The 26,260-nt window shown below is 44.1% G+C and overlaps 1 protein-coding gene and 1 long non-coding RNA gene across 5 annotated transcripts; both read left to right on the plus strand.

Annotated features, from left to right (window-relative positions):
- Positions 1 to 192: 192 nt before the first annotated feature.
- On the plus strand, positions 193 to 1,936 carry LOC136004491 (uncharacterized). Its single transcript, XR_010608492.1, has 3 exons — positions 193 to 281; positions 640 to 741; positions 1,699 to 1,936. It is a non-coding gene; the product is annotated as an uncharacterized LOC136004491 (long non-coding RNA).
- A 190-nt stretch (positions 1,937 to 2,126) lies between these two features.
- On the plus strand, positions 2,127 to 23,311 carry LOC136004478 (histone RNA hairpin-binding protein-like). Of its 4 annotated transcripts, XM_065660993.1 has the most exons (10): positions 2,357 to 2,382; positions 2,431 to 2,528; positions 2,865 to 2,996; positions 5,578 to 5,682; positions 6,220 to 6,279; positions 6,818 to 6,949; positions 7,540 to 7,689; positions 8,715 to 8,796; positions 9,865 to 9,972; positions 22,430 to 23,311. In XM_065660993.1, exons 2-10 carry the CDS (start codon positions 2,485 to 2,487, stop codon positions 22,445 to 22,447), a joined length of 831 nt encoding a protein of 276 aa, XP_065517065.1. In that variant the 5' UTR covers positions 2,357 to 2,382; positions 2,431 to 2,484; the 3' UTR covers positions 22,448 to 23,311. The 4 variants fall into 4 exon arrangements, with proteins under 4 accessions (XP_065517091.1, XP_065517073.1, XP_065517081.1 ...); XM_065661019.1 differs by lacking the exons at positions 2,357 to 2,382; positions 22,430 to 23,311 and adding an exon at positions 2,127 to 2,283 and having other exon boundaries at positions 2,421 to 2,528; positions 9,865 to 10,825; XM_065661001.1 differs by having other exon boundaries at positions 2,287 to 2,528.
- The last annotated feature ends 2,949 nt before the right edge of the window (positions 23,312 to 26,260 follow it).

A 26,260-nucleotide genomic window follows, 5' to 3' on the forward strand; every position in this document is an offset into this window, starting at 1 on the left:
GGGTCCTCCTTCTTGCCCTTCTTATAGATTGGTGTGACCTTTGCCATCCGCCTATCCTCAGGCACCTCGCCCATTTCCCACGACTTACCAAAGATGATGGAAAGTGGCCTAGCAATGACCTCCGCCAGCTCCCTCAGCACCCGCGGGTGCATTCCATCCGGACCCATCGATGTACAGATGTCCAGTTCTTTGACACATCTGAGTGATCCTGAGCCTCACAGAGCAGCAGGTGCTTCCTCTTGGCCTTCAAGACCAGATGTGTAACACTGCAGTGATCTCTGGTAGGAGAAAACTCAGCAGGTTTTACTGAGCTGATCTGGCACCCTCATCTGCCTTCTTACCCTTGCTTTCAACCCGAGTTAAACACAGCTGTAGATACTGTGCTGTATGGTTTTGTACTGCCTTGAATAAACCCCCCTTCTATATCTGCAAACTGAAAAGAGGATTAAGAAGGACTAGTTATTTGGCACGTTTCAGCTGAGATGTTCCTGTAGGCTGTTCTGTTCAGTGCTCAAGATTAATTCAGGACATGGGAAGAAGTGCCTGGAACTACTCAAGATTTGAGTCTAGAGACCTGGAATTCATGGGAGCATGTGGTGAAGAAGGGGCAGAAATACTAAAATGTATTGCATGCTGCAGGTGTGCACTTCCTCTGAGGACTGCTTAATACGGATCCCAAGCACCACTTGTTTCAGCTACAGTTACGCTGTACAGGCAATTCTGTCTTCCTAGTGCGTAAAGGTGAGTACGGCCACCCACCCTGCCTGGGGCCTCTCTTCTTTCTATGCAGCTTGTGGACAACAGGAGCTCCGAATCTGTGTGAATTATGACCAGAAGCACAAGCCAAAGTAGGAGGCATCTTCCATTTCTGTAACTGATTACACGACAGTTGTGAAACTGTGCTCCATTTCACCAGTGGAGATGCAAGTTCTCCTATTCAACATCCACTTCAACCTTGCTACGCATGAAGTATCTTCATAAAATCAAATGAAAACAAATGCCACCTCTAAGATGGTATTTCTCACTGGTGGGCTTTGGTAGTTGCTTTTGTCTTAAGCTGCTCCGAAAATACCCAACAGCACTTTTGTTTGCTACTTCTGCCATTCATTCAGTACGTTTCATTGCCGATCTTGCACGTGTTACTCAAATAGAGCCTGTCAGAGTAATGACAATTAGCTTCACTTCACCCACGTTTGTGTCAAAACTGCTTCCACGGGGTAAAAGATGGGTCATGGTCACAGGAGCATCCCATCTGCAGGGGGCAGAAGGCCCAATATGCAGCAGACAGAACCCACTTCCTGGGAAGTCTGCTGCCGCCCTTGGGGCACAGGTTAAAGATAAGACGGGGGGGGGGGGAGAAAGTTTCCTGCCCCTGGTCCAGCCCTCAGATTACCATCCATTATTGATTTTTCAGGGGGGCAGTGATGAAGTTGGAAGAGAGGCTTCTGTGAGGTCTGTGTCAGTCTTTTCTCCCTTATAACAAGTGGTAAGACAAGAGGAAATGACCAAGTTGTGCCAGACTGGGTAGCAGGAAAAATTGATCTATTGAAAAGGTTGTCAAGCATTGGAACAGGCTGCCCAGGGAAGCATCACTGCCCCTGGAGGCACTTAAAGGACAGGTAGATGTGACACTAAGGGACACCGCTTAGCGGAGGGCGTGCAGCGTTGGGCTAACGGTTGCATTCTGTGGTTTTAAAGGTCTGTTTCAACCTCAACGATTCTGTGGTTCTGAGTCCGGAAGGAGAAAACGCTGCTCCGTTGCTGGTGCCTCAAGCGTCCCACCGGCCCCGGTGCGTGCTCCGCTGCAGGGGTCTGGGCTGTCCCCACGTGACTCCGGCGCACACCACGCCTCTCGCACGGACGCACCCCGAGCGTGCGGTGGCAAACCCCGCCCCCCCGACAGCGCGCCAAAACCGCGCGCGCCGCCGCGCTTGATTCTCCCGCCAACACGCCCCGTGGCGGGGCCAGCCGCGGGAGGGGCGTGGCCGGGGAGGGCGGGCTAAACCATTGCATCTCGGGGGTGGGGGGGCATGGTGTGTGTGTTTGGGGCTGTCTGCGGGGGAGCGCTGCGGCTGGCAGCGTGTTCGCTTCATGCCCGGCAGCGCGCTTTGCTCGGAGGGGTTAGGAGAGGAGTCTGGCTGGCGGCTGCGCTTCCTCCTTCTTCCCTCCCCCCCCCCGCATACCCGTCCTAATGGAGAGTCCGGCGCAAGCTCCCCTCAGGGAGGCGGGGCGAGCGGCGTCAGTCAGCGCCGGCGGGAGATGCGAAGGGGCTGAGCGGGAAGGAAAGGAAAGGAAAGCAAAGCCACCGTACCGTACCTGTACCGTACCGTACCGTACCGTACCGTACCGTACCGTACCGTACCGTACCGTACCGTACCGTACCTGTACCGTACCATACCTGTACCGTACCGTACCTGTACCGCACCGCACCTGTACCGCACCGGCCCTCTCGCTGCCCGCCTCTCCCCGCAGCCCCCCCGCGCCATGTCCTTCCGCCAGAGGAGCCCGCACGGCAGCGCCACGAGCAGGTAGGGCCCGGTGCCCCAGGAGCGGCGGTACCGGCGGTACCGGCGGCTGGTGGAGGGGAGCGGCGGCCCGCGCGCACCTTTGCGTGGCCTCCCGCGGCCGTTGCGCGGTGTCCGCCATGTTGCGCCCCTTGGGGAGGTGCGGGCCCGCCTGAGGGGAGCGGGGTGAGGTCCCCTTGTCTGTAATGGAGGGCGGCGTTAACGGCGGGGGCTCCTTCCGTGAGTGTCGGTGTTCGTGGAAGTAACGGCCGGTCAACCGCGCTGCCTGCCCGCGGTGCTGCTTCAGAGAGCGTGATAAAGCGACCTGGTGTGCTCACCCCTTGGCTTGTCCGCTTCCAGCCCGCAGCCCCCGCCTCGCTGGTCCCAGGGAAGGAAACGTGGCGCCGATGGGAAGCGGAGAAAGCAGCACGAACCCGAATCGGCCGTCTTCGAGGAAAGGAAGTGCGGGGGTTCTGACAGCAGGCTCGACAGGTAGGGCACAGGAGCCACCCTCCGCCCCTTTGTTCACCGAGGGCTGCCGAGCTGACCCCTCAGTTTGCAGGCCCTGCCTGTCTGTAAATCGCTTGCCGACCGTAAATAGCTGGTGTTCGAGGAGGGAAAAGAATCCAGTGCAGTGTTCTTACCTTGGAGCCACTTAAACGTTTTTCGTTCTTAGGTCCTGAATCACATTCTTTGTTGCTTTCTAACCTATTTCATGCTTGCTTATAGCCATTTAGCGTGAAGCAATAACTGCAGGAGCCCATTATGTGTGTTTGTGGATATAGACTGTGCATACTGTTGTGGCAAAATCAAAGGAGATGCCAAATTAAAGATTCAAGATAAGTCATCTTCCGAATGGGGCACGGACTGCGTTGGGTAGTTGTGTTTAAAGTGTCTGAAGCCTAGGTGTGGTGTGCTCTGCCTCCAAGGTCACTCACTCCGCTCATAGTGCTGCTTCCTGCTTCCTTGTTTTCCATCATAGATAAGCTTCAGCTTAGGGAAAGGATCCTACTTCATATCACTGTCTACATCTGGGCTATTCCTGCCACAGTCCCCTTAGTCCCTTTTATCAGTGGATGGGAGCTATGGCTGCCACCCCGTTGATTGCATCTAGATTTCTAATCTAAAATAAGATGTTGAACTACAACTACCAATTTTTCTGTGCTGATAATAAGCAGGGAAGACATTGGCCAATAGCTCAAATGATGATATCCAGCGTAAATAAAGAAGAGTGTTTGAATAGGAATACAAGGAAGAAACTTTACAGGCTACTTCATTGGATTCAACCTAAATAAGCAATGCTTTTGAGTGTCTCCCAGTATTGAACTGACCAGGTGTACTCCCTGGTTTAGTTTGGATTCACCTCTGACTGAAGTTGTTCTCTTCGTGTGCTGAAGCTACTCATTGCTTATGGCAATTCAGCATTGTCAAAACAAGGTTTTTAAAACTGAAAGAGGGTCAGGTTTGGAGGCTGGGTCATACAACAGAGTGGTGGTGCTTATAGCCTTGCTTTTCTGCCCCTTTGGCAGGGTTTGAGAACCCTTTGCAGTCCCAGCACAGCACCAGAGCTTCTCACCAAGTGTTAAATGGCACGTGGGGATGAGAGTCTTGAGAAAGACAGCTGAGGTCAGTATGTCTGGCACCAGAGCAAATTTAGTCAAGAGAAAAAGCTGTAGATCCTTTCATGTGCTCCCTAGTTCTGTGCATACACAGCACAGGTACAGAACTATAGAATAGTTAGGGTTGGAAAGGACCTTGAAATTGTCCAGTTCCAACCCCCCTGCCTTGGGCAGGGACCACCCTTACAGCAAAGAATTTCTTCCTTATATCCAATCTAAACTTCCCCTGTTTAAGTTTGAACCCGTTACCCCTTGTCCTGTCGCTACAGTCCCTAATGATGAGTCAAACGAGTATAGAAAGGTGTGATAGAGTGTGGAGGAAAAAGCTGAGGTGGTGGGACTGACCCATCGCTTTTGGGTTATCCCATCACCATGGGAGAGCAATAATTGAATGTGGCCTGCGTTTTCTGCAGTTGCATATCAATATCAGGAAATGCTAAACATCCTTGGAGGCTGAGCAGATGCTTGCAGAGGGGCCTGGAACAGGTTGCCCAAAGAAGTGGTAAATGCTCCATCCCTGGCAGTGCTCAAGGCCAGGTTGGACAGGGCTTGGAGCAACCTGCTCTAGTGGAAGGTGTCCCTGCCCATGGCAGGGGGTTGGAACTGGATGATCTTAAGGTCCTTTCCAACCCAAACCATTCTGTGATTTGCTCCGGACTTTTATTTTTTCTGAGTTGGTAATTGGGTTTCATCTAAAAAGAACTTTTAGTTTGAATTTAACAGAAACTTGTAAGTAGTGTAAGCTGATTTCTGAGCTGGAAGCAGGGCATTGGAACTGGTTTTAGCACAGATTGGTCTAATTCTGTGACTTCAAGGGACATCTTTGCACAGAATCCTGGTAAGCCTGCAAAGCCTTTCCAGATCTACTGGTTTTGGGTTTGTGTTTTAGGAGAAATGGTCATCAGAAGGACAGAAACTGGAAAACACATTAAATAATCTGAATTTAGGCAACCGTTGATATAAATTTATTCCCTTGCAACAGCCTGAATCTGCTTGTCGTGTTAATGGGCTACAATGAAGTTGTTAAATACCAATTTGCAGAGTTATAGCAAACGTCAGTTTACTAGCTAAAAATTGCCCCTTTTGTGCCTTTGCATTCTCTATTACATAGAGAGTTATGTATTTTCAAGTGGAGAAAGTCCCAGCGCTATCGTGTAATTTTAATTAATTGTACAATTTAATTGTATTCTAACTTTTGTCTCATATAAAACTGCTTAATTTTAAGTGATGACGTTTTAATAGAACAATACTAGATGATCTTTTGAGGTCCCTTCCAACCCTTGGGATTCTGTGATTCTGTAATACCAGATTTTCACAGCCATTGTGAGTGCTGTAAATGAATACTTTAAATAATGATCAGGCTGTGAATGAGGGAGATGCTAGGCTGGGAAATACAATACAATAAAATAGAATTTTAATGTAGAAACTTTCTCCTTTTTTCCTCCTCTTTCTAGTTTTACAACACCAGAAGGCCCTGGACCCCTTTCTCGGTGTTCAGATTGGGGAACTGCAGTGGAGGAAGATGAAATGAGGACCAGTGTTAATAAAGAAATTGCAAGGTACCCGTGGGTGCTTAAGATGAAGTGAGGAAAGGAAGGGGAATTAAATGACAGTTGTCTTGTACAATCTCTGTTGACTTTGATTTTTAATTTGTCTATTGTAATAAAATCAGACCAACCTCAGCTTTTCATCTGCTGCTTTGAGGTCAGCTTTGCCTTAAGTCCTGCAGGAATTACAGAGCAGCTATCTGTACGGTTGGTGTGTATCACTTAAATATCTCCCTTGCGGGGATATTTTCCTGAATCTCTTAGATTAGACTACTTTGAATGTCCTTTCTGTAATTACTGGAGGGGGGTTATGTCAATGCTGTAAAACAATTTTTAGTGAAAAGACTTAGAAAAAGGAAGTCCGCAGAATTCTTATTTTAGGAAAAACTGAAACATCCATTCCACAGTAGAAAGATGTTTACAGTGTCTGGGTTGACTTCAAGACTGCTGCTTAGCTGAGAAGTAAAATCACCTGTGAGTTGTGACAGTGCAGCTTTACATGTTCTGTTTGTGTATGTATGTTCTTAATAGTGCTTTGAACTCTTACAGATACAGAAGAAAACTCCTGATAAATGAATTTGCAAGAGAAAGGAAGTCCTCCTCAGGAAGGTAGGTTAAATCTCTAGCTTAGCTGAGGGGAATCCTGACAATATGCCTGAACTTTCACATGTAACATGTTGCTTCTTAAAATGCTGGGTTTGAAATGGGCTCTTCATCAGGGACTGTAGCGATAGGACAAGGAATAATGGGTTTAAACTTAAACAGGGGAAGTTCAGGTTAGATCTAAGGAAGAAGCTCTTCCCTGTGAGGGTGCTGAGGCGCTGGCACAGGGTGCCCAAAGCAGTGGTAAATGCTCCATCCCTGGCAGTTGTCAAGGCCAGATTGGACGGAGCCTTGGGCGACATGGTCTGGTGTGAGGTGTCCCTGCCCATGGCAGGAGGGTTGGAACTGAATGATCTTCAGGTCCTTTCCAACCCAAACCATTCTATGATTCTGTCTTCAGGCTGCTCTAACGTCATAGTTCAGTAACATCTCAAGTATTCATTTGAGAAGCTTTAACATGTTTCTGTATAATCTTCTACACATGGGTTGGTTTGAGTGTTGTTTGTTTTCTACTAGTCCCAAATCAACAATGTTTTTTCTTTAGTTCTGATTCAAAGGAGTCCACTGTGACAGTAGAACTTGAAACAGATGAAGTGGTTTTGATGAGAAGACAAAAACAGATAAACTACGGAAAAAACACAATTGCATATGATAGATACATTAAAGAAGTGCCTAGGTAAGCTGCTGGAGTTGCTGGAAAATTAAGCATTCAATTGTAAGTCATACCTGTTCTTTGTAAGCATATTAATGTACTGAATTTGGTATCTTGAGACACATCAAAATAGAAGGCATCTACAAATTAACCTTCCTACTAACCATTAAGTCGCACTAATAATCAGATGAGATGCAGATATTTTTACTGGTCAGTGCATGAGGAATGTCCCCTCAAACTTTGTTGTGCTGCAGAAATGGAAGCGAAAGTTCTTTCGTTGTGCTCATCAGCCTGGGGAAATGAAACTGCTTTTTGCAGTCAGTTTTCTCATTAATAATCTGAAAGACAAAATGGACTATGGTTGCTCCTAATTTCAGAATGAGTTTTTCAGGCCTATGACTTTTCTGTTTGACTTCAAGATAGAAAAACTAAGAAGTTTCTATGGAGCTGACAATTTCAGTGCTGAAAATGCCTAATCTTTTCTCATAGATCATGTTGGAATTCGCTGCATTGTCCTGAGTTTGTGGAGCAGGCTTCAGCCTTAATGCTTAAAGCTACGTGTTATGTAGGTGTGTGCAAAACACTGATGAATTTCTCATGTCTAATCTGAATAGATGCCATCGTATACCAGGAGTCCATCCCAGAACTCCAAATAAGTTTAAGAAGTACAGCCGTAGGTCATGGGACCAGCAAATTAAGCTATGGAAAGTTGCGCTGCATTCCTGGGATCCACCTACTGAAGAGGGATGCGATCTGCAAGACATGTATGTACACAATATTCAAGATACCCTTATAGAAATTAATATATAAAATCTCATGTTAAAAAAAGGAAAACGGAAACACACATTTCACCCAGCATAGCCCTTTTTGGGACAAATCCGTGATTGCTGAAAGCTTTCATTAGTTACTTGTCCCCATTTAGTGCTATTCGGTTCCTTTTCAGACAAAATATCTTCTGGACCTACCTGGTGGGACTAGACTTACCTAGTGTCCTTGCAAGGGTGTTCATATATATCCCTCACTTTTTTCATGTATGCCCGCTGGGTGAAATTTGAGCTCATTCTGCAGTGCTGTATAAAAGGAAATGCCACACCATCAGGGCAGGCTGACTCTTTCAGAGCAGTCAGCAGATTAATCTGTGGTAGAGGCAGTGCTGGAGAGCTCTTACGAACTGACAGATCTCATGAATATTGAGCTTGGACCAGTGCAGTGTATGAGAACCTGCCTCCAAGCCTTCTCACTTGCTAGTTCAAGAGCAGTGGTGTAAATTCTTGTTTCTTGAATGGAAAGGAGGAAAGAAGTACTTGTAAAATCATCTTAAGGTACCGCTAAACTAAAAGCATGGTCACAAAGTGTTCACAGTCCAAGCTTCTACAGCGTTCTAGTCTAGAAGATGTACAATAATACACCTAGTTAGTTTTCTCTGTAGAAAGCAATAAAGCTGATGAGGTAACATCAAAAAAACAACTTTGGGACAGAATGAAGGGGACACAGATGTAACTAATTCCTCAGGCAACATTTTTATGGTAATAAACTACTGTTTTTCCATAACACTGGTGCTGATCTCAAGACTTGAATTTAGTCCTTAGTCACTTGGGCTGCATTGAGTTGACCTGTTACTCTGTTTGGCCTTTGCAGTTTGCCACCACTGTCCCTGTAATCTCTGTAGGGGTCTCTGCTCTTGTTTGGCCATGATTCCATCCTTTTTAGAACTGCACCTACAAAGCGTAACTTCCTACTGAAAAAAATGAATCTGTTTTAAGCTGTATTCTTTTTAATTATTTTACAGTCGTCCTGTTGACCTTGGTGAGATGGAGACAGAATCTGTTGGAAGCAATTCTGAATCTCAAACCAGCTGTCAAGATAATGATGTAAGCATAGCTGCCATTTGCATAAATATTTAGTCTGGTACTTAGAATTCTGTCTTGGAGTAGCCTGAATACATGAGAAATTCCATAATGTGCTGTGTTTAGGGACTGTTTATAAAGCTGAGAGATCAGACCCTAAAGAAGCCTTCTGGTACCTAAGGGGCCCTATAGGAAAGTTGAAGAGGGACTTTTGATGAGGGCATGTAGTGACAGGACAAGGAAGAATGGCTCTAAACTGAAAGAGGGTAGATTTAGATTAGATATAAGGAAGAAATTCTTTCTTGTGAGGATGCTGAGGCGCTGGCACAGGGTGCCCAGAGAAGCTGCAGCTGCCCCATCCCTGGCAGTGTTCAAGGCCAGGTTGGACAGGGCTTGGAGCAACCTGCTCTAGTGGAAGGTGTCCCTGCCATGGCAGGGGAGTGGAACTGGATGAGTTTTAAGGTCCCTTCCAACCCAAACCAGTCTGGGGTTCTGTAACATGATTCAGACATTTTCCTAGCTGTAGCCACTGTGTCTGTAGTCTGAGTTCAGAGGGTTAGAACTAAAGTGACCACCTCATATGACAAATCTCTCATTTTTTATAGACTGCAAAAGCAACATTTATCTGTTCAAAGCATGTCAGTTATGAATGTAACGTACAGTGGAAATACTACTTTAGGTTGCAATGTCTGATGTTCAAGTAGGATGTCATTTTCTTGGCACTTTCAGGCTTTTTGAAGTAGGTTCCTTTTATAACAAAGCATTTAGTACAGCTGAGCAGTAACCTTCAGTAAAGGTCTAGTAATGTTCTTCTTATTGGTCTTGTTTCTTTGAATCTGTATAATGTTTTAATGTGTGCATATATAGATCCTTAAAACATGCAAGGAATCTTAGAATGTGGTTGAATGGGCAGAAGCCTTCGTTTAAATCTCTTTAATCTTAAGACTAGCCTTGGGGTTTTGTATGGCCTTTAAAGTGTTTGTCAGTGTTTGCTATAGGGTGGTCTAAATAAATTACAGAAATGAAACAAATTGTTGCATAACCAAACTGATATTTAGCTGCTAATTATTATTAACTGACTTTGTATTCCAGGATACCTGTTCTGGCACTCCCACCAAAGTTAGACATGTTGACTATCAAGCCGAAGGTGAATTTGACTTGGAAGTGTGTTTGAGTGAACCACTTAAAGATTTCGATACTGTGAGTTAAACAGTCCCATGCAAAAAGTGCGTTAGAGGAAGTTTCTTTGACATTTGAGAGGTTTGCTTGGTTCAGAAGCTGTTGATAATAAGAAAGCTTAAGCAAAGTTGAAGATTGTTCTCTGAAGTTGTAGGTGGTTGGTATATTCTCTGGGCCAAGCTTATGTAAAAATACAGTTGTCTGTTTGGCTTTTTTAATGTCCTATTTATGTATATCAGATTTCTTTTTTATCAAACCTGCCAGTAGAAAACTAGCCAAAGGCAGTGCTTCCCTCAAGTAATTCTAAATAGGTCAGTAAGATCTTACTGATTCCCCCAGTTGTGCCCATTCCCTGATCAAGAACAAAGTAGGGAGGTATTTTTGAGCATCTGTATGCTGCCTTGCTTTTCTGTCTAGCTCTTCTACAACGGTCTGACTTGAAGTAATACAAGCGGTACTTGAACCATACTGCAGATTAGTACCTCTGAACTCATCTCCTGCAGTTATGTGCTGGAATATTAACTGCCTTGCCTTTAACAACAACAGAAAAGATCCCTTATTTGCAAGAATGCTTCAAAACCAATTGAAAATTAAATACTCTCAAGAAACTGGAGGTCAAGGTGCTCAAGCCTGGGCAATAATGCTTTAAGAAGCAGTAGCCTGAATTTGAAATGTGTAAATAGTCAGGAGTCATTTATTAATACAGGCAAGGCAACAGGGCCTGGGGGAAGTGCTTGATTCTCTTAATTTTCGGATTTTAAATGTAAACCTGTTGTAAATGATCACACTGTACAGATTTTCTACTGGAAGCAGTGAATGTTTCTATCACTTTTTTGTATGGGATGTTGCTGGAAAATAAAGGGAACTAAATTTACTCACGAGTCTTCATTTCCTACTAGTGATGTTCTGTGGATAACAAAATGCAGGAAAATGCTGAAAGTCTTGTATCTGGGACTGATATGAGGCTAGGATGTGTGTGCGAGCACTTCAGTCCCATTCACTATACAGGACCTTCTTTTAACATCACGTCACATGGTTTTATCTCTAAAATGGAATTTATAGTGTTAGAACACTTGTCAGGCTCAGTGGAGACACACACTTGTCAACTCAAGTGAGTATCGTAGCTGTAAGCAATACTATTAGCTATCTGTTAAGCATTCAAAATCTGGTACCTTGATCTGATGGGGAAAATTCCAAGAGGAAGCAGTGGCACTGGGAGAAGGTTGGAGCCACCCCCTGGTGTTGCGGGGACAGCCCTTCTAGCATCTATTTCCAGAGAAGGCAGCAAAGTGATAACTTGTCTTGCTTACTACCTGGAGTAGGCCTTCTTTCTTGCTTTCTTCATGGCACACTTTCTGGCCAGTGTCCTTGGTTGTTCCCAAATAGCACAGTAACTTCCAGATGTCTTGGTTTTTAACCCAGATGATAGGCATGACAGACAGTTGTATACAAAACTACCTGGGAACTCTATTTCAAATCATGACTGCTTGCTGTTAGTGTTTAACAGTGCATTCGAGTCAGCCACTCAAAGCTGAACACAAGTTCTGTCTGTGCTGCTTGACTGTTAGTTATTGATAGTACTAAACTACTTTAATACAAGTGGGTTTTGAGGATATGTGTTACTTCTGAATGTTTTAAAAATTAGTAATGAGTAACATGAAGCCAAGAACCAAACCATTCATGTCTGAAGCTACAAATGATTCATGCAGCTCAACATTGGTCTAGAATTAAGTATTAATGTTAAATGATGTGCTTCTACGCAGTATGAAATGAGAAATGCAAGATTTATGTAGAAAACTACATATTGCATACCTGGAATGAGTATTTTGTGTCAACTTGATTCTGTCTTCATAACTTTGAGGTGCAGGTTAGTACCTGACACTTAGAGGTGTCGCAGGCTGCAGGTTGTCAGGAGACACCAGGTGCTTGTGCTGCTTATACACTTGCTGCAGTGAGTATGAATACTCAAGCTGTCTAGTTTGTGGTGTTACGGTGGAATAGTGATGCAGTGAATTAGGTGACCAGTGAACTGGTTTCTGTTCATGCTCTTCTTAACCTCAGGCTGCACCTGAAGTTTGCACAAATAGCAGAACTTCTCAAAGGTACACTCAGGCTGTTCAGGTTAACTTAAATGCACTTAAGCCCTCAGTTACTAACAGATATATGTAACCTGCTCTCCTGAGTGACGCAGGCCATAAAATGCCACCCTAAAAAAATCCCAGAGTACATCAGTAACTTTAATCCTTTATGTGGAAAACTAGAATGAGGCAGTACTGGAGTCCCTGTGCTAGAAGAGAAACTATTAGGTTACATTTTTAAGGGGGGACAGGAGTTGGTGGTGTGTTAAACTGTACCTGAATATCAGAAACCAACCCTAACCTGGGCCGCATCAAAATGAGCGTGACCAGCAAAAGAAGCTCTGGGGCCCTCAGCACAGGAAGACATGGACCTGTTGCAGCAAGTCCAGAGGAGGCCGCTCAGCTCCATCTCTGTTCCACCTTTTCACCTTTCAGAGCTATGTTGTGTCATTTTGGCTTCACAGTGTAACTTCCTATGTTACTGTGCTTCTTTTAATGCTAGTTTATCTAATTTACCCCTCATTTTCTTTCCTTCTACTGTGTTCCAGCTAGCTTACAGGTAACTTAATGCTGCTGGCTTCATTAGGAGCAAACCCTCGGTGCTGTTAAGCTCTTGAGGTCTGTGCTGTTCAGCGAGGAAGCTTATCCAGGAGCTATCTATGTGTTGGTAAAACATTTCAGCCCAGAAATGCAGCTGGAGCAGGGTTCAGTAGCTGTTTATGAAACAGGTTCAGGTATTTGGGTTTATCCTGAAGCAGTTGGGCATCCGTGTTTTTAATCCTGCAAATGATTCCCCTTTGCTTCAGCTACTGGTAGAACTTAGTTTTTATGGACTGCATTTAAAAAGAGCACTCATTTTGTGAGTTTGGATGCTTTTTCAAATGTGCTGAACACTGAATGGAGAAACAACTTTCTTTTGCAATAGAATAAAGCCCTCTTGTGGTTAAATGGGGGATAACATTTAAGTTAATGTGTGATGATAGATTACTGCTCTTATGGAAAAACAACATCCATATGTTCAGTTGTGTGTAGTTGTATACAATGGCATTTGCTTCACGTGGAGAACTGGCAAGTGCCGCTGTCAAACACTAAACTTATTAAGTTAAATTCCATTAAAAATAAGAGTGAGCAGGTTGTTATGTGGGCAGCAGAGCCCTGTCAACATGGCTTTTTATAGATTTGTGCCTTCTGTTTTATGTTTCTCTTACTCTCTTCATGCCAAGTCTTGTCCTCTTTCAGCATCCTTCATGCCATGCCTGGCCGACTCACAGCAGCCTTAGCCGTGGCTAATTTAAAGCTCCATCTGTTTTGACTGGGTAGCTGGTGTAGGTGTGCTGATGGGATGGCAGGCAGGATGTTCAGGAGCTAAGGTGCCTCAACTTGTCCTTCACTTAGGTATTAACTAGTTCTTCTTTCGTTACTTGGCTGTTGTCACATAAAGCTTAAAGGAACATACGTGCCTTTTTGTTAAATACCTGGGAAGCTGGTTCAGAAATCAGGGGCAGGACAGATGTTTTGACGATTTGATAGTATGACTTGAGCCTCTTTAAAGAATCCAAACTGAATGAAACCATCTTTACTCCATGCATCCATTTGAAAGTCAAAAACACCACTCAAACAACACTTTGTTCGTGTGTGTTCAGTTCTTTTTGGGCTTTGTTGTGTTCTTAATGCAGATAAAGCCCCCTGGTACAGTGGCAAAGTGTACCTACAGCAGCTCTATGCGCCTCTGTGTGCTGCTGTATGTGTCTCTGGGGAAGTCTGCTGGGGGACCAGGCCTTTCTTTATCAATGCCGGATGGCTAAAAGAGCCCTTTTGAAAGGATTTTGAACTTAAGTTCTTACTCTTCTGTGTTTTCTTCTATGTGGTTTTCAAAATAGGAGAAGATTGGTTACTAACTGTTACAGAATGACTTTTGGAGTACTTCCTTACCCATAGGGATCGTTTTGGCAAAACGTCATATAAATAGTTAAGAGATTGAAGTCACTTAGGGAAGTGGCAAAAATCCATCTTATTTTCAAAGAAAACAGTGTGCTGTGGATGTAGTGTATACACTGAAAGTGGGTAGGAGAGAAAGTACTGCTGAGCAGAATCTGTTCTATACAAGTAGTAGTTAATTTTGTGGCATCTGGGTAGTACTGAAGCACAAACCATGCAAGGAATGAAGATCTAACATCTGTCACTTCTGGCCTCACTGTATTTCTGGATTACCAGTGCTCATTCTTTGAGCTTACCACTTACCTCTCTTGGATTGTGTCTAAGCATGAGAACAAACTTATTTCTCCTCAAAGTGCTGATTCACACACTTGAGAATAACTTGGTTTTAAGTGGAAAGCTGGAGCTTCATGGGTTATGCTGGGATTCTGTCTGAGTTTCTGTTGAGAAAGCTCCTGGGAGGTGCTGGAATGGCTCTAACTATTACCAAAGCAAACGTTCCCTTTTGTGTCCCTTTAGAAAGGGGCTATTCCATTCCTTGTGAAAAATGCTTTGTTTTCAGAAATACGAGTGCAATATAAGAGATGAAGATCTGCGCCTGCTCTTCCCATCAGCTTTCATGTGCTGGAATCAAAGTAACTGCAGCACTGCAGAGGGCAGTAAAAGTGCATGTTTAATTACATGCACACAAAAGACATCTCCGAGTTGCCTTACATTTGTTGTAAAGGCTAGGAATCTAATTATACTTACTGATTCTGACCTCAGGAGCAACCCATAGTTCCAATAAACCCCCTTCAAGTCTGTCATCTTTCACTGTTCTTTCCATTTCCAGTTTCACTTGATCTTAAGCCCATTATTACAGGGAATGGAAGATAATAGTGACTTCACAGCAGATAGAGGAAAAATGGACTTTGTAAGGGGGGGGAAAGTCTTCCTGACAGACAGTACTATCCTGCTCGCATTTAAAATCCTTAGTGCTATACAGTGGCAGTATCTGAAAATACTCATTTAAATTGCTTGATGCAGACACTTTCATTTTACTTTTGCAGAGAATAGAGAAAATTAATTTCATGGGTTTTTCCTGAAACTTTGAAATTTCCCAGGGAAAATTAATTTCGGGATTTTATCCATATCTAGCTAGTTTCAGAATATTCCTGGTCATTGGACTCATGTTCTTTGATAGTAGTTAGAATGTGTTTGTCTCTTACAGCTACTAAATCATCAGTGCTTTAAGAGCATTGCTGGCTGGATTGAAGTTACACACTGTAGTTGGAGTGTTGGATGTGAAATCAAAGCAGGGAATTAGCAGCAACTGGAAAGAGTGTGTTGGTAAGGTTATGGCATATGGTGCACAGAGGGAAAAATGCTAGAATAAGGAATTGAGAATTGGTCTGATCTAGAGGCTGCTTCCAGCCTGAGTAGCTGAACATCATAACCAAGGACATGGCAAATATAAAATGAATAGATGTATAAGGAATAAAATGACATTCTAATGGTCCCCTGCACTCGAGCACTTATCCAAAGTGAACAAAGTTTAAGGCAGCCAGGCTTATCTCAAAGCAGACTCATGCCTCAGTTTGCTGCTATAATGTTTGGAACACAATGTACTCCAAAGATAAGACTAATAAGGAAATACACAGTACTCACTACCAAAGAAGGGTCTGAAGATGCTTGAAAGCATTTGACACGAAGTCAAGAAAACTGTCGATTTACCAGAATAATCCATTGCAATTTTCTTAACATTTGACCATAAAACTCCTTCCCCTCATTCCTATTGACAAACTAAATTGGCAGGAGGAATCTTTAGGCTAGACCAAGTATAGCATGAGGGGTAAAGCACAGAGGTGAGGCTTTCCCTCATTCTTAATCTGTTTTCAATGGCATTCTGACCATTCTTTAGAATATGTGTAAAGCAGCATCTTGACTTGGTCACTTTCATGTCCCAATAGTAAATAGAAAAATATTAATTATTGGGATGAAAATACTTTCATATATATAATATTTTAAAAGGGCTACTCAAATGTTGACATAAGTGCTTCCAGTATTACGGTATTTCTCTGAATAATAATCATTCCATAGATAAGGTGAGACTTAATGCAGTTTTATTACTGGGAACTAAATAAAGGCTGGATGGATGGAATTGAAGCTTTTGCAAATCATTATCTGGGCTGGCTGAAGCTGCTCTATTCCAGCAGGCAGTGAGTGTCCAGAACTGGGCAGCGACAAGGTTCTTGTGATGGGAACAATTTCTATGTACCAAATCTTTTGTTTTAATGCAGGAAGTGAAGATGTTGCTCTGGGAAACTCAGATTCATCCCCATGCTAAGGGCAGTTAGACCAAGGGCTCCCATCCATTTAGGCTCATAACTTCTTTGTGTGGGGACCAGGCTCTCCTTGTGCTCAGAAAACATTCCCAAATGTAAAACTATCCTGAATTCTGTATTTTTAATCAATAAATTATTTTGGATGATGCTAAGATATTCCCTCCAAAAACAACTCCTAAGTAAATGGAACATGAATTTTCAAGCTGTAATTCTTAGAGATTAAGTGGATTTGGGTAGCATGGAGTAAATACACTTTGTCTTTCACCACCAACCCGTTTTCACTAGAACCAAAAGTAGAATTTAGGCCCTTTGCTGGAATCCAGCACAAGAATTCTATTTTATTCCATTATTTTAGAAGGTTATGAAAACTCGGTGTATGCATCTAAGAACACAGAGACCTGAAAATGTGACTTCTTGCATCAAAGATGCAGTTTTTCTTGCTTTCACAGCCTCTCTTGGTTTGGTTGTGATGCATTCATAAAGAAAAAGTGATAAACTTGATAAAGATATGTTTTACAAATTAAAATGGGTATTGATGGGGCAAAATACCACATTCTTGCAGGTTGAATAAGTGCTTCTGACTATGAACAACAACATAGACGCCCCGCGTGAACTTTGCTGTCAATCAATATATTAAAGCTGAGAACGGTGCTTGGCTTTCAGGGTCCTGTTGCTGTGAGCTCTATTTTTCAGAAGGATGCAGATGGAAAAGGGAGGATGCCTTTAAGAGCTTGATAGGTTAAGTTGGGAAATTCATATCTCGCACACCAGGCAAAAAAACCCCATGCTAGCAACTGCTGGGAGAATGACAACTGCGGTGTCTGATCGCTTGTCAAATCAATGAGGCTTTTCTCTCCTTTTGGTGAGAATTTATTTGCAGGGGTTGGTGAGCTGAGAAAATAAGATTCCTGACCTAATGGTCACCCCCATCGGTATCTCATTGTGGAAAATACTCTCTGCTGCAGTCCATTCAAGTGATTGGCAATGACAGCTTGGATGGATATTGTCACTTGACAGGGCTTTGCACTCTCTCTGTGTCTTAAAAATGATGCGAAAGATCCCTTCCCCAGTGTGCGGTGCCACAAGTTGGGATCATGAATGGATGGATGAATGCATGCTTCTCTCCTGTCATCTCCAACAACAACAAAAAAATATCCCAATCCTATCCCTGAAATGATATGCTAAGTAAATTCACACACATGCATTTAGCACCCGAATGGGGCCTGAAGGCAAGCTGAGCAAGTGCTTCCAAACACTGCGCTTGTATTATATTTTTTTGGTAGTCATTAGGAATTTCATGGAAAAATGTAAAACTGCCCATTTGCTATGGAAAATCTCCATGGAAAATGTGAAATTCCAGTGTTTCCAGCAAGGTTTTGCTGTGACAGCTCATGCATGGAGAATAGCCTGAAAGACATGCATGCAATTAAGGGATGCCTATAGTCGAGCTGGGGAGAACAACGCAGGCAGTGGGGGATGTGGCCTTTGCTGAGGCCAGCTGGTGTCTGCTCCTGGACTCTCCGAGGGCACCAGACCATTGAGAGGAGTGGGGTGAAAGGGGAGGAAAGAGAAAGCACAGAAGCTTCAGAGAAAATTAACTAAGTCTATTGGAGAAAACACCAAAGCTCCTCGGTAACACTTCCCTCCCCACGCCTCCCCCTTTCGAGATGCTCTTAGATGCGGCTCTGAGTGTGGCACAAGTTCCTCGTCACAAACCCGATGGCCATGATGCCAATATCAAGTGGGGAGCTTCGCCAGGGATCGGGTGCTAGGCCAGGAAGAGGAAAATGAATGGTCTGGGAGAGAGGGCATTTTAAGTTTCACCCTGTAATCACACCAGGCATTGTCCCACCACTGCTTGTTAGAAGTGCCAGCAGTTGAGGAGACACTTTTGTGCTCTCATTGCTTCTTTGCTATGGTTCTGAATGGTTTAGCCCTATCGGGAAAGGCTCGACTATTGTATTAATTCTGCAAGAGTGATTTCTGCCCATGAGCTTGGAAAACCTTCATGTATGTTATTAAATACAGGGGGTAAAACTGAAAAGAGAGCTGCAAAACCTCCCCTCCACATCCATTGCAGTAAACCAGTGTAGCGCTGCAGGTAGCTGATCCCTTACCTTGCCCATGATCATCTGAGAAACTGCAGCTGCTGACAGCAGCCCGGTGCTGTAACAGGTCCACATTTGTCACCTTAGCTACTGAGTTAACCAGCATTAGAGGGAAAGGGTTGAACAGGTTGTGAGTTAGGGCTTGCAGGGTTGCAGAAGTGAACACTGAAGCACTAGAGAACTGCCTTGCAGTGTGTTTTCTTCTGAAGCCATCCCTGTAAAGTCACTTGGTGTCATCATTCCTGTCTGACAGGGCAGGTATTTTATCCTATTTGATAGCGCACATAGGGTTACTCTGTGCAGAAGTGTGGTGTAGATATGTTGAAGTTCACGGTGATCTGCACCCTTGGACAACGGGAAACACTGCTTGGGCATGTGGCTGCATTATCTGGCTGTGGTTATCACCATGATTCTTGATGCTGTTGGATTGCCCTTACCTGGGACATCTCTGCTCTGTGCTCTCCCCACGCTGTGGAGACCGGGATGCAATGTGCACTGGAGACCAGTGGTGCAATGTAAAGGAGTGTACAAGCACGTAAAGGGATTGGGAATGAACCAGGAAGCAGATTGCCCTGACTCCTCTTTCTCGTGCAGGGGCTGCTGTGCAGTTTTCTCACAAAGCAGACAGGGCTCAGTCTTCCTGTTTGAGGAAACACCTCTTGTATGTTTTGTTTGGGAGAGAAGGTGGGAAGCAGATGGGGTCACAAGAAAGGGGGGAAATGAAGCATCAATTGGTATGTCCATGGCAGGGGGGTTGGAACTGGATGTTGTTAAGGTCCTTTCCAACCCTAACTGTTCTATGATTCTATGTGTATGACTGTAAAACAGAGGTCAGGGGAGATGACTTGAGGAGAGGCTGGCCATGGAGATGCAGTTTCTGTGCTGCTTTTGAAGCATACTTAATAAAGGACAGTAAAACCAGGCAGCTTCCAAAATATCAGAGCAAACAGTCTCAGCTGGGTGCCTTCTCACAGCTGCACCATCAAAGGAACTGCTTTTAAATGTTTTGTTTGGACTCTTTTCCCTCCCTTCCCAAATCCCTGAGCACTCACTCCCATGCACATGGAATATATAAACCACACAGCAAGGTCCTGTTGCGCGAGCTTTGCAATTGCAAAGGAAGGTAAGCAGCTTCCACTGTACTCCAAGTCACTCTCATTGCAACCTGCACAAACCTGTTTACTCATTGACTTAACCAACTTCTTCCAGTCAAGCTTGGCAATCCCATGTAGAATCATAGAATCATAGAATAGTTAGGGTTGGAAAGGACCTCAAGATCATCTAGTTCCAACCCCCTGCCATGGGCAGGGACACCTCACACTAAACCATCCAACACAAGGCTTCATCCAACCTGGCCTTGAACACTGCCAGGGATGGAGCACTCACAGCCTCCCTGGGCAACCCATTCCAGTGCCTCGCCACCCTCGCAGGAAAGAATTTCCTCCTTATATCCAATCTAAACTTCCCCTGTTTAAGTTTGAACCCGTTACCCTTTGTCCTGTCACTACAGTCCCTGACGAAGAGTCCCTCCCCAGCATCCATATAGGCCCCCTTCAGATACTGGAAGGCTGCTATTAGGTTTGTTTGTAGAGGTCTATTTGCTTTACCAGGCTGCCTGTGGTGCAGGGAAAACAGGGACCCCTTGTTAGACCCCCTTGGCTAAGATTGCAGTCCATCATATAGCCTTGCTCTATTTTTTTATGGAGTCATTTACTTCCACCTCTTCTGGTTTTTAGCTCCGTTGCTCTTTGTGTTCTTTTGAAGTGGGTATCTTGTGTGGCCTGAGCATGGCAGGGGTGTGAGAATGGGGAGTGCAGAAGGGACAGAAACCGCAAGAGCTACCAGGCATTCCTACTAAAAGAATTACACACAATAGAATAGAACAGTTAGGATTAGAAAGAACCTTAAGATCATTTAGTTCCAAATACATGGCAACTACTTCAGAAGATGCTGGTTGCTGGAGAGGTCCTTGGGGAAGAAAGCAAACCCAGACTTCCACCCTTCTCCTTTGCACAGCAGTATCTCAGTTAACAGGCTCGCCCCGTGTCACTGCTCGTTTACAAGTGATATCAGTTTGCTAGGTCAGTGAATTGCCTAGCAGGGAGCAGCATGCCTTTATTAATGTCAAATTCCTCACGTTTTGGAAGGTGATCATTTTTCCAATAGCCATGGATATGGAGGACTGTGGTTAACTGTCACATTGGCTCAAATTGTAGGTATTGCCAAGGATTTAGGTGCATTTACATATAAGACTCATAAGTAAGGTAGCTTCTTTTAGATGTGCCATTAACCAGGGTCTGGCTGTGGACTGGTGCATCTCATCAACCGAGTGTTTCATACTGATAAATAACTTGGTGCTGTTCTGTATTTCTTCTCATTTTACTTGCAGAAATCAAACCAGCTCCAAAAGGCAAAATCCACTGTGTCTAAAGGAAACAACAGCTTCCTAGTTCTGTAATACTAATATTGCTGAAATACCTGATTTCTCCTCTTCCATGGGGAAAAGCAGAACTGTACCCACCAGGGCCAGACAACGAGAGCGGGCGTGCTTCCCTCCATCATTTACATGTACATGAACTGGAACAGCTCCACACAAGACTTGTCTGGAGTAAAGGTTCTTTCACTCTGCAGATAAAAATAATTGTTCTCAGAATAAGTCACTTATATTCTGGGACAGAGCCTGGATTCTTCTATAATAAAGGCATTTTTGCTGTTGCTGCAATAGCAACAGCCACAAATAGATCTATCCCAAACCGGTTGCACCAGCCAAGCCTTCTTCCCTTGATTAGCGGGCAGAATGTGGGTGAAATGATAAGGAGCACATGGTGAATTGGAAACAAAGATGATGCTTTGTTCTGTAATTCCGAGGCTTCACTTTCTGCATGTGCCCTTCGTGCTGCCATCTTTTCAGGGGAAAAATATACTTATTCTCTTAAAATGCCACTCAACCATGGTGAATGCACTTGAATCTTGAGATTTATGGTCACAATCCTGTTATCTGCAGCGTCAGGATGATTATCCCAGCAGTCCTACGGGATCAAACTCAACATTGTTGGACAAGAAAATGATTTGTCAGGAATTACAGCAAGAGGATGATTCGTTCTGAATTTGAAACACACATAGTTATTTGCAGCTGCTCTCGTTGTCTCCCCCCATCTTTCCCATGCTGTGAAAACAAGAGGACACACAGGTTCTTGTTTCTTCTGTCAGCACGTGTAGGTTGACTGGAAGAAACTGTTTATATCTTCTCTTATTTTCTTTCTCTTACAGCTGTGAGTATGCAGAAACCGCACTGTATGTCAAATGCAATTAAAATATACTTTATCTTCTGTGTCCAAGGATTTAATCTTCTATATTGGGGTGGGTATATATAATGAAGCAGACATAAAACACTGAGAGGTATCTTGCGTGTCTCTTCACCACCACTGCCTGAGTTCTAATCTCTTTAACCAAACAGAAGACAAGCCCAGTGACAACTGTGCTGCCTGTTCCAGTGCAATGTCTTTAAGCCTCTGTCAATACTTTCTGAGCCAACAGAAACTTCAGACCAACAAAGTATGAAAAATCATCAAGTTTCCCTGGCAATAGGAGGGAGTTTTACTTTTATATTTTTTAATTTATACTTTTACACATAATTTCAGTAAAATCCCTTCTCTAAGCACCCCTTGCTCTCAGCTATGCCTTGACCTCGTCATACTAGAAAGTAACTTCAGCCCTTGTATGGATTTGATCAGGCAGGCAGTTCAGTAGACTTTGAGGACTGAAAGATGCTCATAGCTAAATGCTTTATAGATAACTGGTCTGATATAAGATCTGTTGCAGTAAATGGAAACCTCCCACTGACTTCAAATGGCTCCCAGCTCAGGTGTTTGGGAAGGCCACACGCACTGCCTGTGATGGAGAAGTAATTCAAGTTGTGTTCTATCGGAAGTAATTCCTGTTATATCAGAAGTAATTCAAGTCGTATTATATCAGCAGTAATTCATGTTGTGTTATATCAAGTTTTCCGTCTCTCTCTGATTTTTCATTCCAGGTTACAGCTGTGTGTTAATTCTTTTCCTGTGGACTTGCTGAATGTGGTTTCTGGGCACAGGACCTTTACCATGCACCCCCTGGCCCATCTGGGTGGTCAGAATTGAATTCTTGCATCTCCCATTGTACTTTGACTGTCTTTAGCATCTTCCATGAACAGCCAGGGGCAAGATGAGGGAGCGTGTCTGTGAGGCAGCTCACAGCATGCACCAGAAGACTTTTGGAAAGCCCTGTGAGATCCCTGGGAATTTGCTCCTCCACCCTTCACAGTTATATTGTGCTGCCAGATAAATGCATGAACTCATTTGCTGTTCATGCTGCACAACCACTGAGGACTGTGTTGTGCTGAAGGTCACAGACACTTGAAAACCATCTACATAAGTCACAACCCAATAGTCTGAAATCTGTTAATTGCTCTTGCACTCTTACACTCTTTACTAATCTGGCTATTATTTATAACCACATCTGATTTGTGGAGTGGGGTGGAAGAGGTGAGTCAAATTCAGCAGCTGAAATGAGGTCTAGGTAATACCCAACATTATTTAAGACTGGAGACCTCAAGACAATCCAACCTTGCCTAAGGCAGGATCAGCTTCATTCACCTCTTCCTAACCTCAGATGCCTCACTGAGGTTCCGAAACCTCTTCCAGGAATCATTTCCAGTGCTTCAGTAGCTTTGCTATTAAGAAAACCTTCCCTAAAAATTGGTACTTCAAACCAATGACTTCTCCTTCAATCCACGGACATGGAACACTGGAAAACATTGTAAGCACCTTCTCATGTGGGAGTTGCACCAAGAACATCAACTCATCAAACAGATGCACCAAACTTTATGTCTGCAACCTATTTATTAACCTACGTGTGGTGCTTTGCCCCTTGGAATCTCTGTGTAATAAATATTATACAAGGAAATGTTTTCCTTCTTTCTTTGCCAGAGCCATGGTTTAGGTTCTTGCAAGTGCAGCAGCTCAAGAGTATTAAGATTGACAATGACGGTATAATTTAATGTCCATTTGTGATGCATCAGCCCCTCCCTGGTGCATCTCATCTCTTTTATGGAGCAGCTTTCCTCATCCTGACGAAAGGAGAAAGTGTTAAATGGTACTTACACCAGCCAGACGGGGTTCTTAAGTACTTAAACATGGTATTTTGATGGTACTTTAATGGTACTTAAACCAGCCATGTGGCCTTTCTTCTCCAGCTTGTGTAAGAACTTTTCAAGCCTGATGCAGTTTTGCATGAAGATTGATGCTGCATTGTTAATAGCAAGTGATTTTGGGGATGTTGTGCTAAGATCCAGGTCCTTGAAAAGGGGAAAATACTCAAAAGCTGGGTGGAGATGAAGTTATGTGTGAGCAGTTTAACAATTAGCAGCTGCTCTAAGGAAGGAACTTGTTTTCTCTTACTCTTCCCCCTCTCTTTTTATCTCCAGCCAAGCACATGCTCCTGCTACTTATTTTGTACCATCTCTTGTAGCTGTCAGACCCCTTTGTAAGCCAAACAAGTGGTATATCAGCCAGTTGATTTAGCTCAGTGATGGCTGCAAAAAGAGCCAGAGACAGTGCAAAAACGGGGAAGAAAAAGGAGGCTGAGAGAGTGCTCTGGGGATGCACCAAAGATCCTCAGGTTGGGTGGAGATGTGCCCAAAGGCAGAAGTTCTGTTATGGCAAAAGCAAATCTAACAGCTTGCCGTGGTGAGGGGAACATCTTGCTCTTCTTCCTTCTGCTTCCAGCTGTGCTTTCCCTTCCTTTCCCTTGGGCCAGCTCTGGCACTTGTTGAATCGACTTGTTAAGCAGGTAGAAAACCACACGGGGAATAAAACACCAGAGTTTGCATCTTGAAGGGATCGGAATCAATGCAGTGAAGGGTCAGTGTGAGGCAGAAAGGGGGAGGTTGTACCTCAGTGTATGTGGGTTGAAGGTGCTGCAGTATGGACAAAACACAGGAGTCTATCCCTGGGGTGAGCGGATGAGTGAAGTTAAGGGAACATCCATCATCACTTCCCTCTGGCTGTAAGGAACTGGGTAAGAACATGAAGATAGCACATAGCCAGTATCCTGTCTTCGCTGGATGCTGGAAAAGAAGGTAAGGATGGAAGTACATTATGGAGATTTCCCCGGAACGCTTTCCTAGCTTCCAGCTATTTGTGGCTTAAAGGCTTCCGGAGTTAGCAATCATGCTTTGGTGTTGCATAGCCCTCGGCATGCCTCCCTCCTGAAACCTCATTTAATTGTGTCTTTGAATCCATGAAAACTTTGGCATCATAAGTTTAGGTCTTGGATGAAAAGAACCACAGTAATGTAAAAACAGATCTAGCAGAAAACACTGAGATTTCTCCAGTATGATGAAAAAATTATGTAAACAGCAGTTTCAGATGTTTCTCCTGGAATATTTATATATATAAATCAAAACAACCCCCAAAATATTGATAAAATCTGTGTAGTTTTTGCAAAACCATACCTCTGGATTTCCTCTGCTTTCCCTTAAATAATGAGAATTGTTAGATCTTTTCTGTAGTGATAGTACAAGGGGTAATGGGTTCAAACTGAAAGAGGGGAAGTTCAGGTTAGGTGTAAGGAAGAAGTTCTTTACTGTGAGGGTGGTGAGGCACTGGCACAGGTTGCCAAAGAAGTGGTAAATGCTTCATCCCCGGCAGTGTTCAAGGCCAGGTTGGATGGGGCTTAGAGCAGCCTGGTCTAGTAGGAAGTGTCCCTGCCTGTGGCAGGGGGTTGGAACTGGATGATCTTCAGGTCTTTTCCAACCCAAACCATTCTAGGATTCTAGGACTTACACTGTCCCTACATGGCCTAAAGGGTTTTACCCATATTGACAGTGACTCTTTCTCCTCCTGCCTTGAGTACTTGCAGTGATGGACAGAATCATAGAACAGTTAGGGTTGGAAAGGACCTAAAGTTCATCTAGTTCCAACATTTAGGAGTCGTGGCTACTACAGGTTTACACACTGCAGTAGTGCTGCTCAGAGCACATCTCACTGACGTAGCTTTGAAGTGCCGGAATCAGTCAGCAGCCACCTACACCCAGACTCCCAGTGCTTACCAAGACAGGGCAAAGCCAACTGATGCTATCAACACTAGCAAACATCTTAGCAACTTCCCCATCCTGGATGGGGCCCCTGGAGCCAAGACACCTCTGTGTGGCCCACACAGCACGCAGGTACCTGCCAAGAAGCTTTCACTTTGGGCTTCCGCTATCCCACTTGCACTTTCCTCATGGGAAATGTTGTGCGTTACTCTGTGGAACTGCACTGCAGTGCCCTGACACACAGGTCTTTTAATCTTCTTTCTGCCTTATGTCTTCAGGGTAACAGCCAGGTGAATTTACTAGCTGTGTGGCAGCTCTGGGCTTTGGAACATGAGAGGAGCTGGCTTCAGATAAGAAATTTCTGCCTTATTTCCCTTGAATAAAACAGAGTAATTTAGGTTGGCAGGGACCTAAGAAAACCATCAGGTCAAACCTCCCCGTTCAAAAGGAGATAGCTTCAACACTAGATCCGGTTGCTCTTGTCTGGTTTAGTTTTGAGTATCTCCACAGATGGAGATACCACCATCTCTCTGGCCCCGTGTTTAACCACTCTCATCATGAAGTATTTTTCCTTAATATCCATTGGAATTTCATTTATGCAGCTTGGATCTACGGCCTCTCATGCTCTCATTAGGCACCTGTGAGAAGAGTCTGGCTTCATGTTCTCCATAAGCCTCATTAGATACTGACAAGTGACTTAGTCCTTTCCAGTCACTGAAAAGAGCGAGGAGCTGTGAAGCAGAAATGCTCCAGTCCCATCCCTCCCCTCTTTCCTTTTTGGGATTGTTT

The sequence above is a fragment of the Lathamus discolor genome, chromosome 1 (genome assembly GCF_037157495.1).
Source record: "Lathamus discolor isolate bLatDis1 chromosome 1, bLatDis1.hap1, whole genome shotgun sequence".
Classification (NCBI taxonomy): Eukaryota; Metazoa; Chordata; class Aves; order Psittaciformes; family Psittacidae; genus Lathamus; species Lathamus discolor.

Bases quoted from the DNA above. Each gene is read 5' to 3' on its own strand.
- LOC136004478 (XM_065661019.1), top strand. From the start codon at position 2,192: ATGGAGAGTCCGGCGCAAGCTCCCCTCAGGGAGGCGGGGCGAGCGGCG. The intron at 6,280-6,817 runs GTAGGTTAAATC...TTTTTTCTTTAG, and splicing joins AGGAAGTCCTCCTCAGGAAG to TTCTGATTCAAAGGAGTCCA. The intron at 6,950-7,539 runs GTAAGCTGCTGG...TAATCTGAATAG, and splicing joins TACATTAAAGAAGTGCCTAG to ATGCCATCGTATACCAGGAG.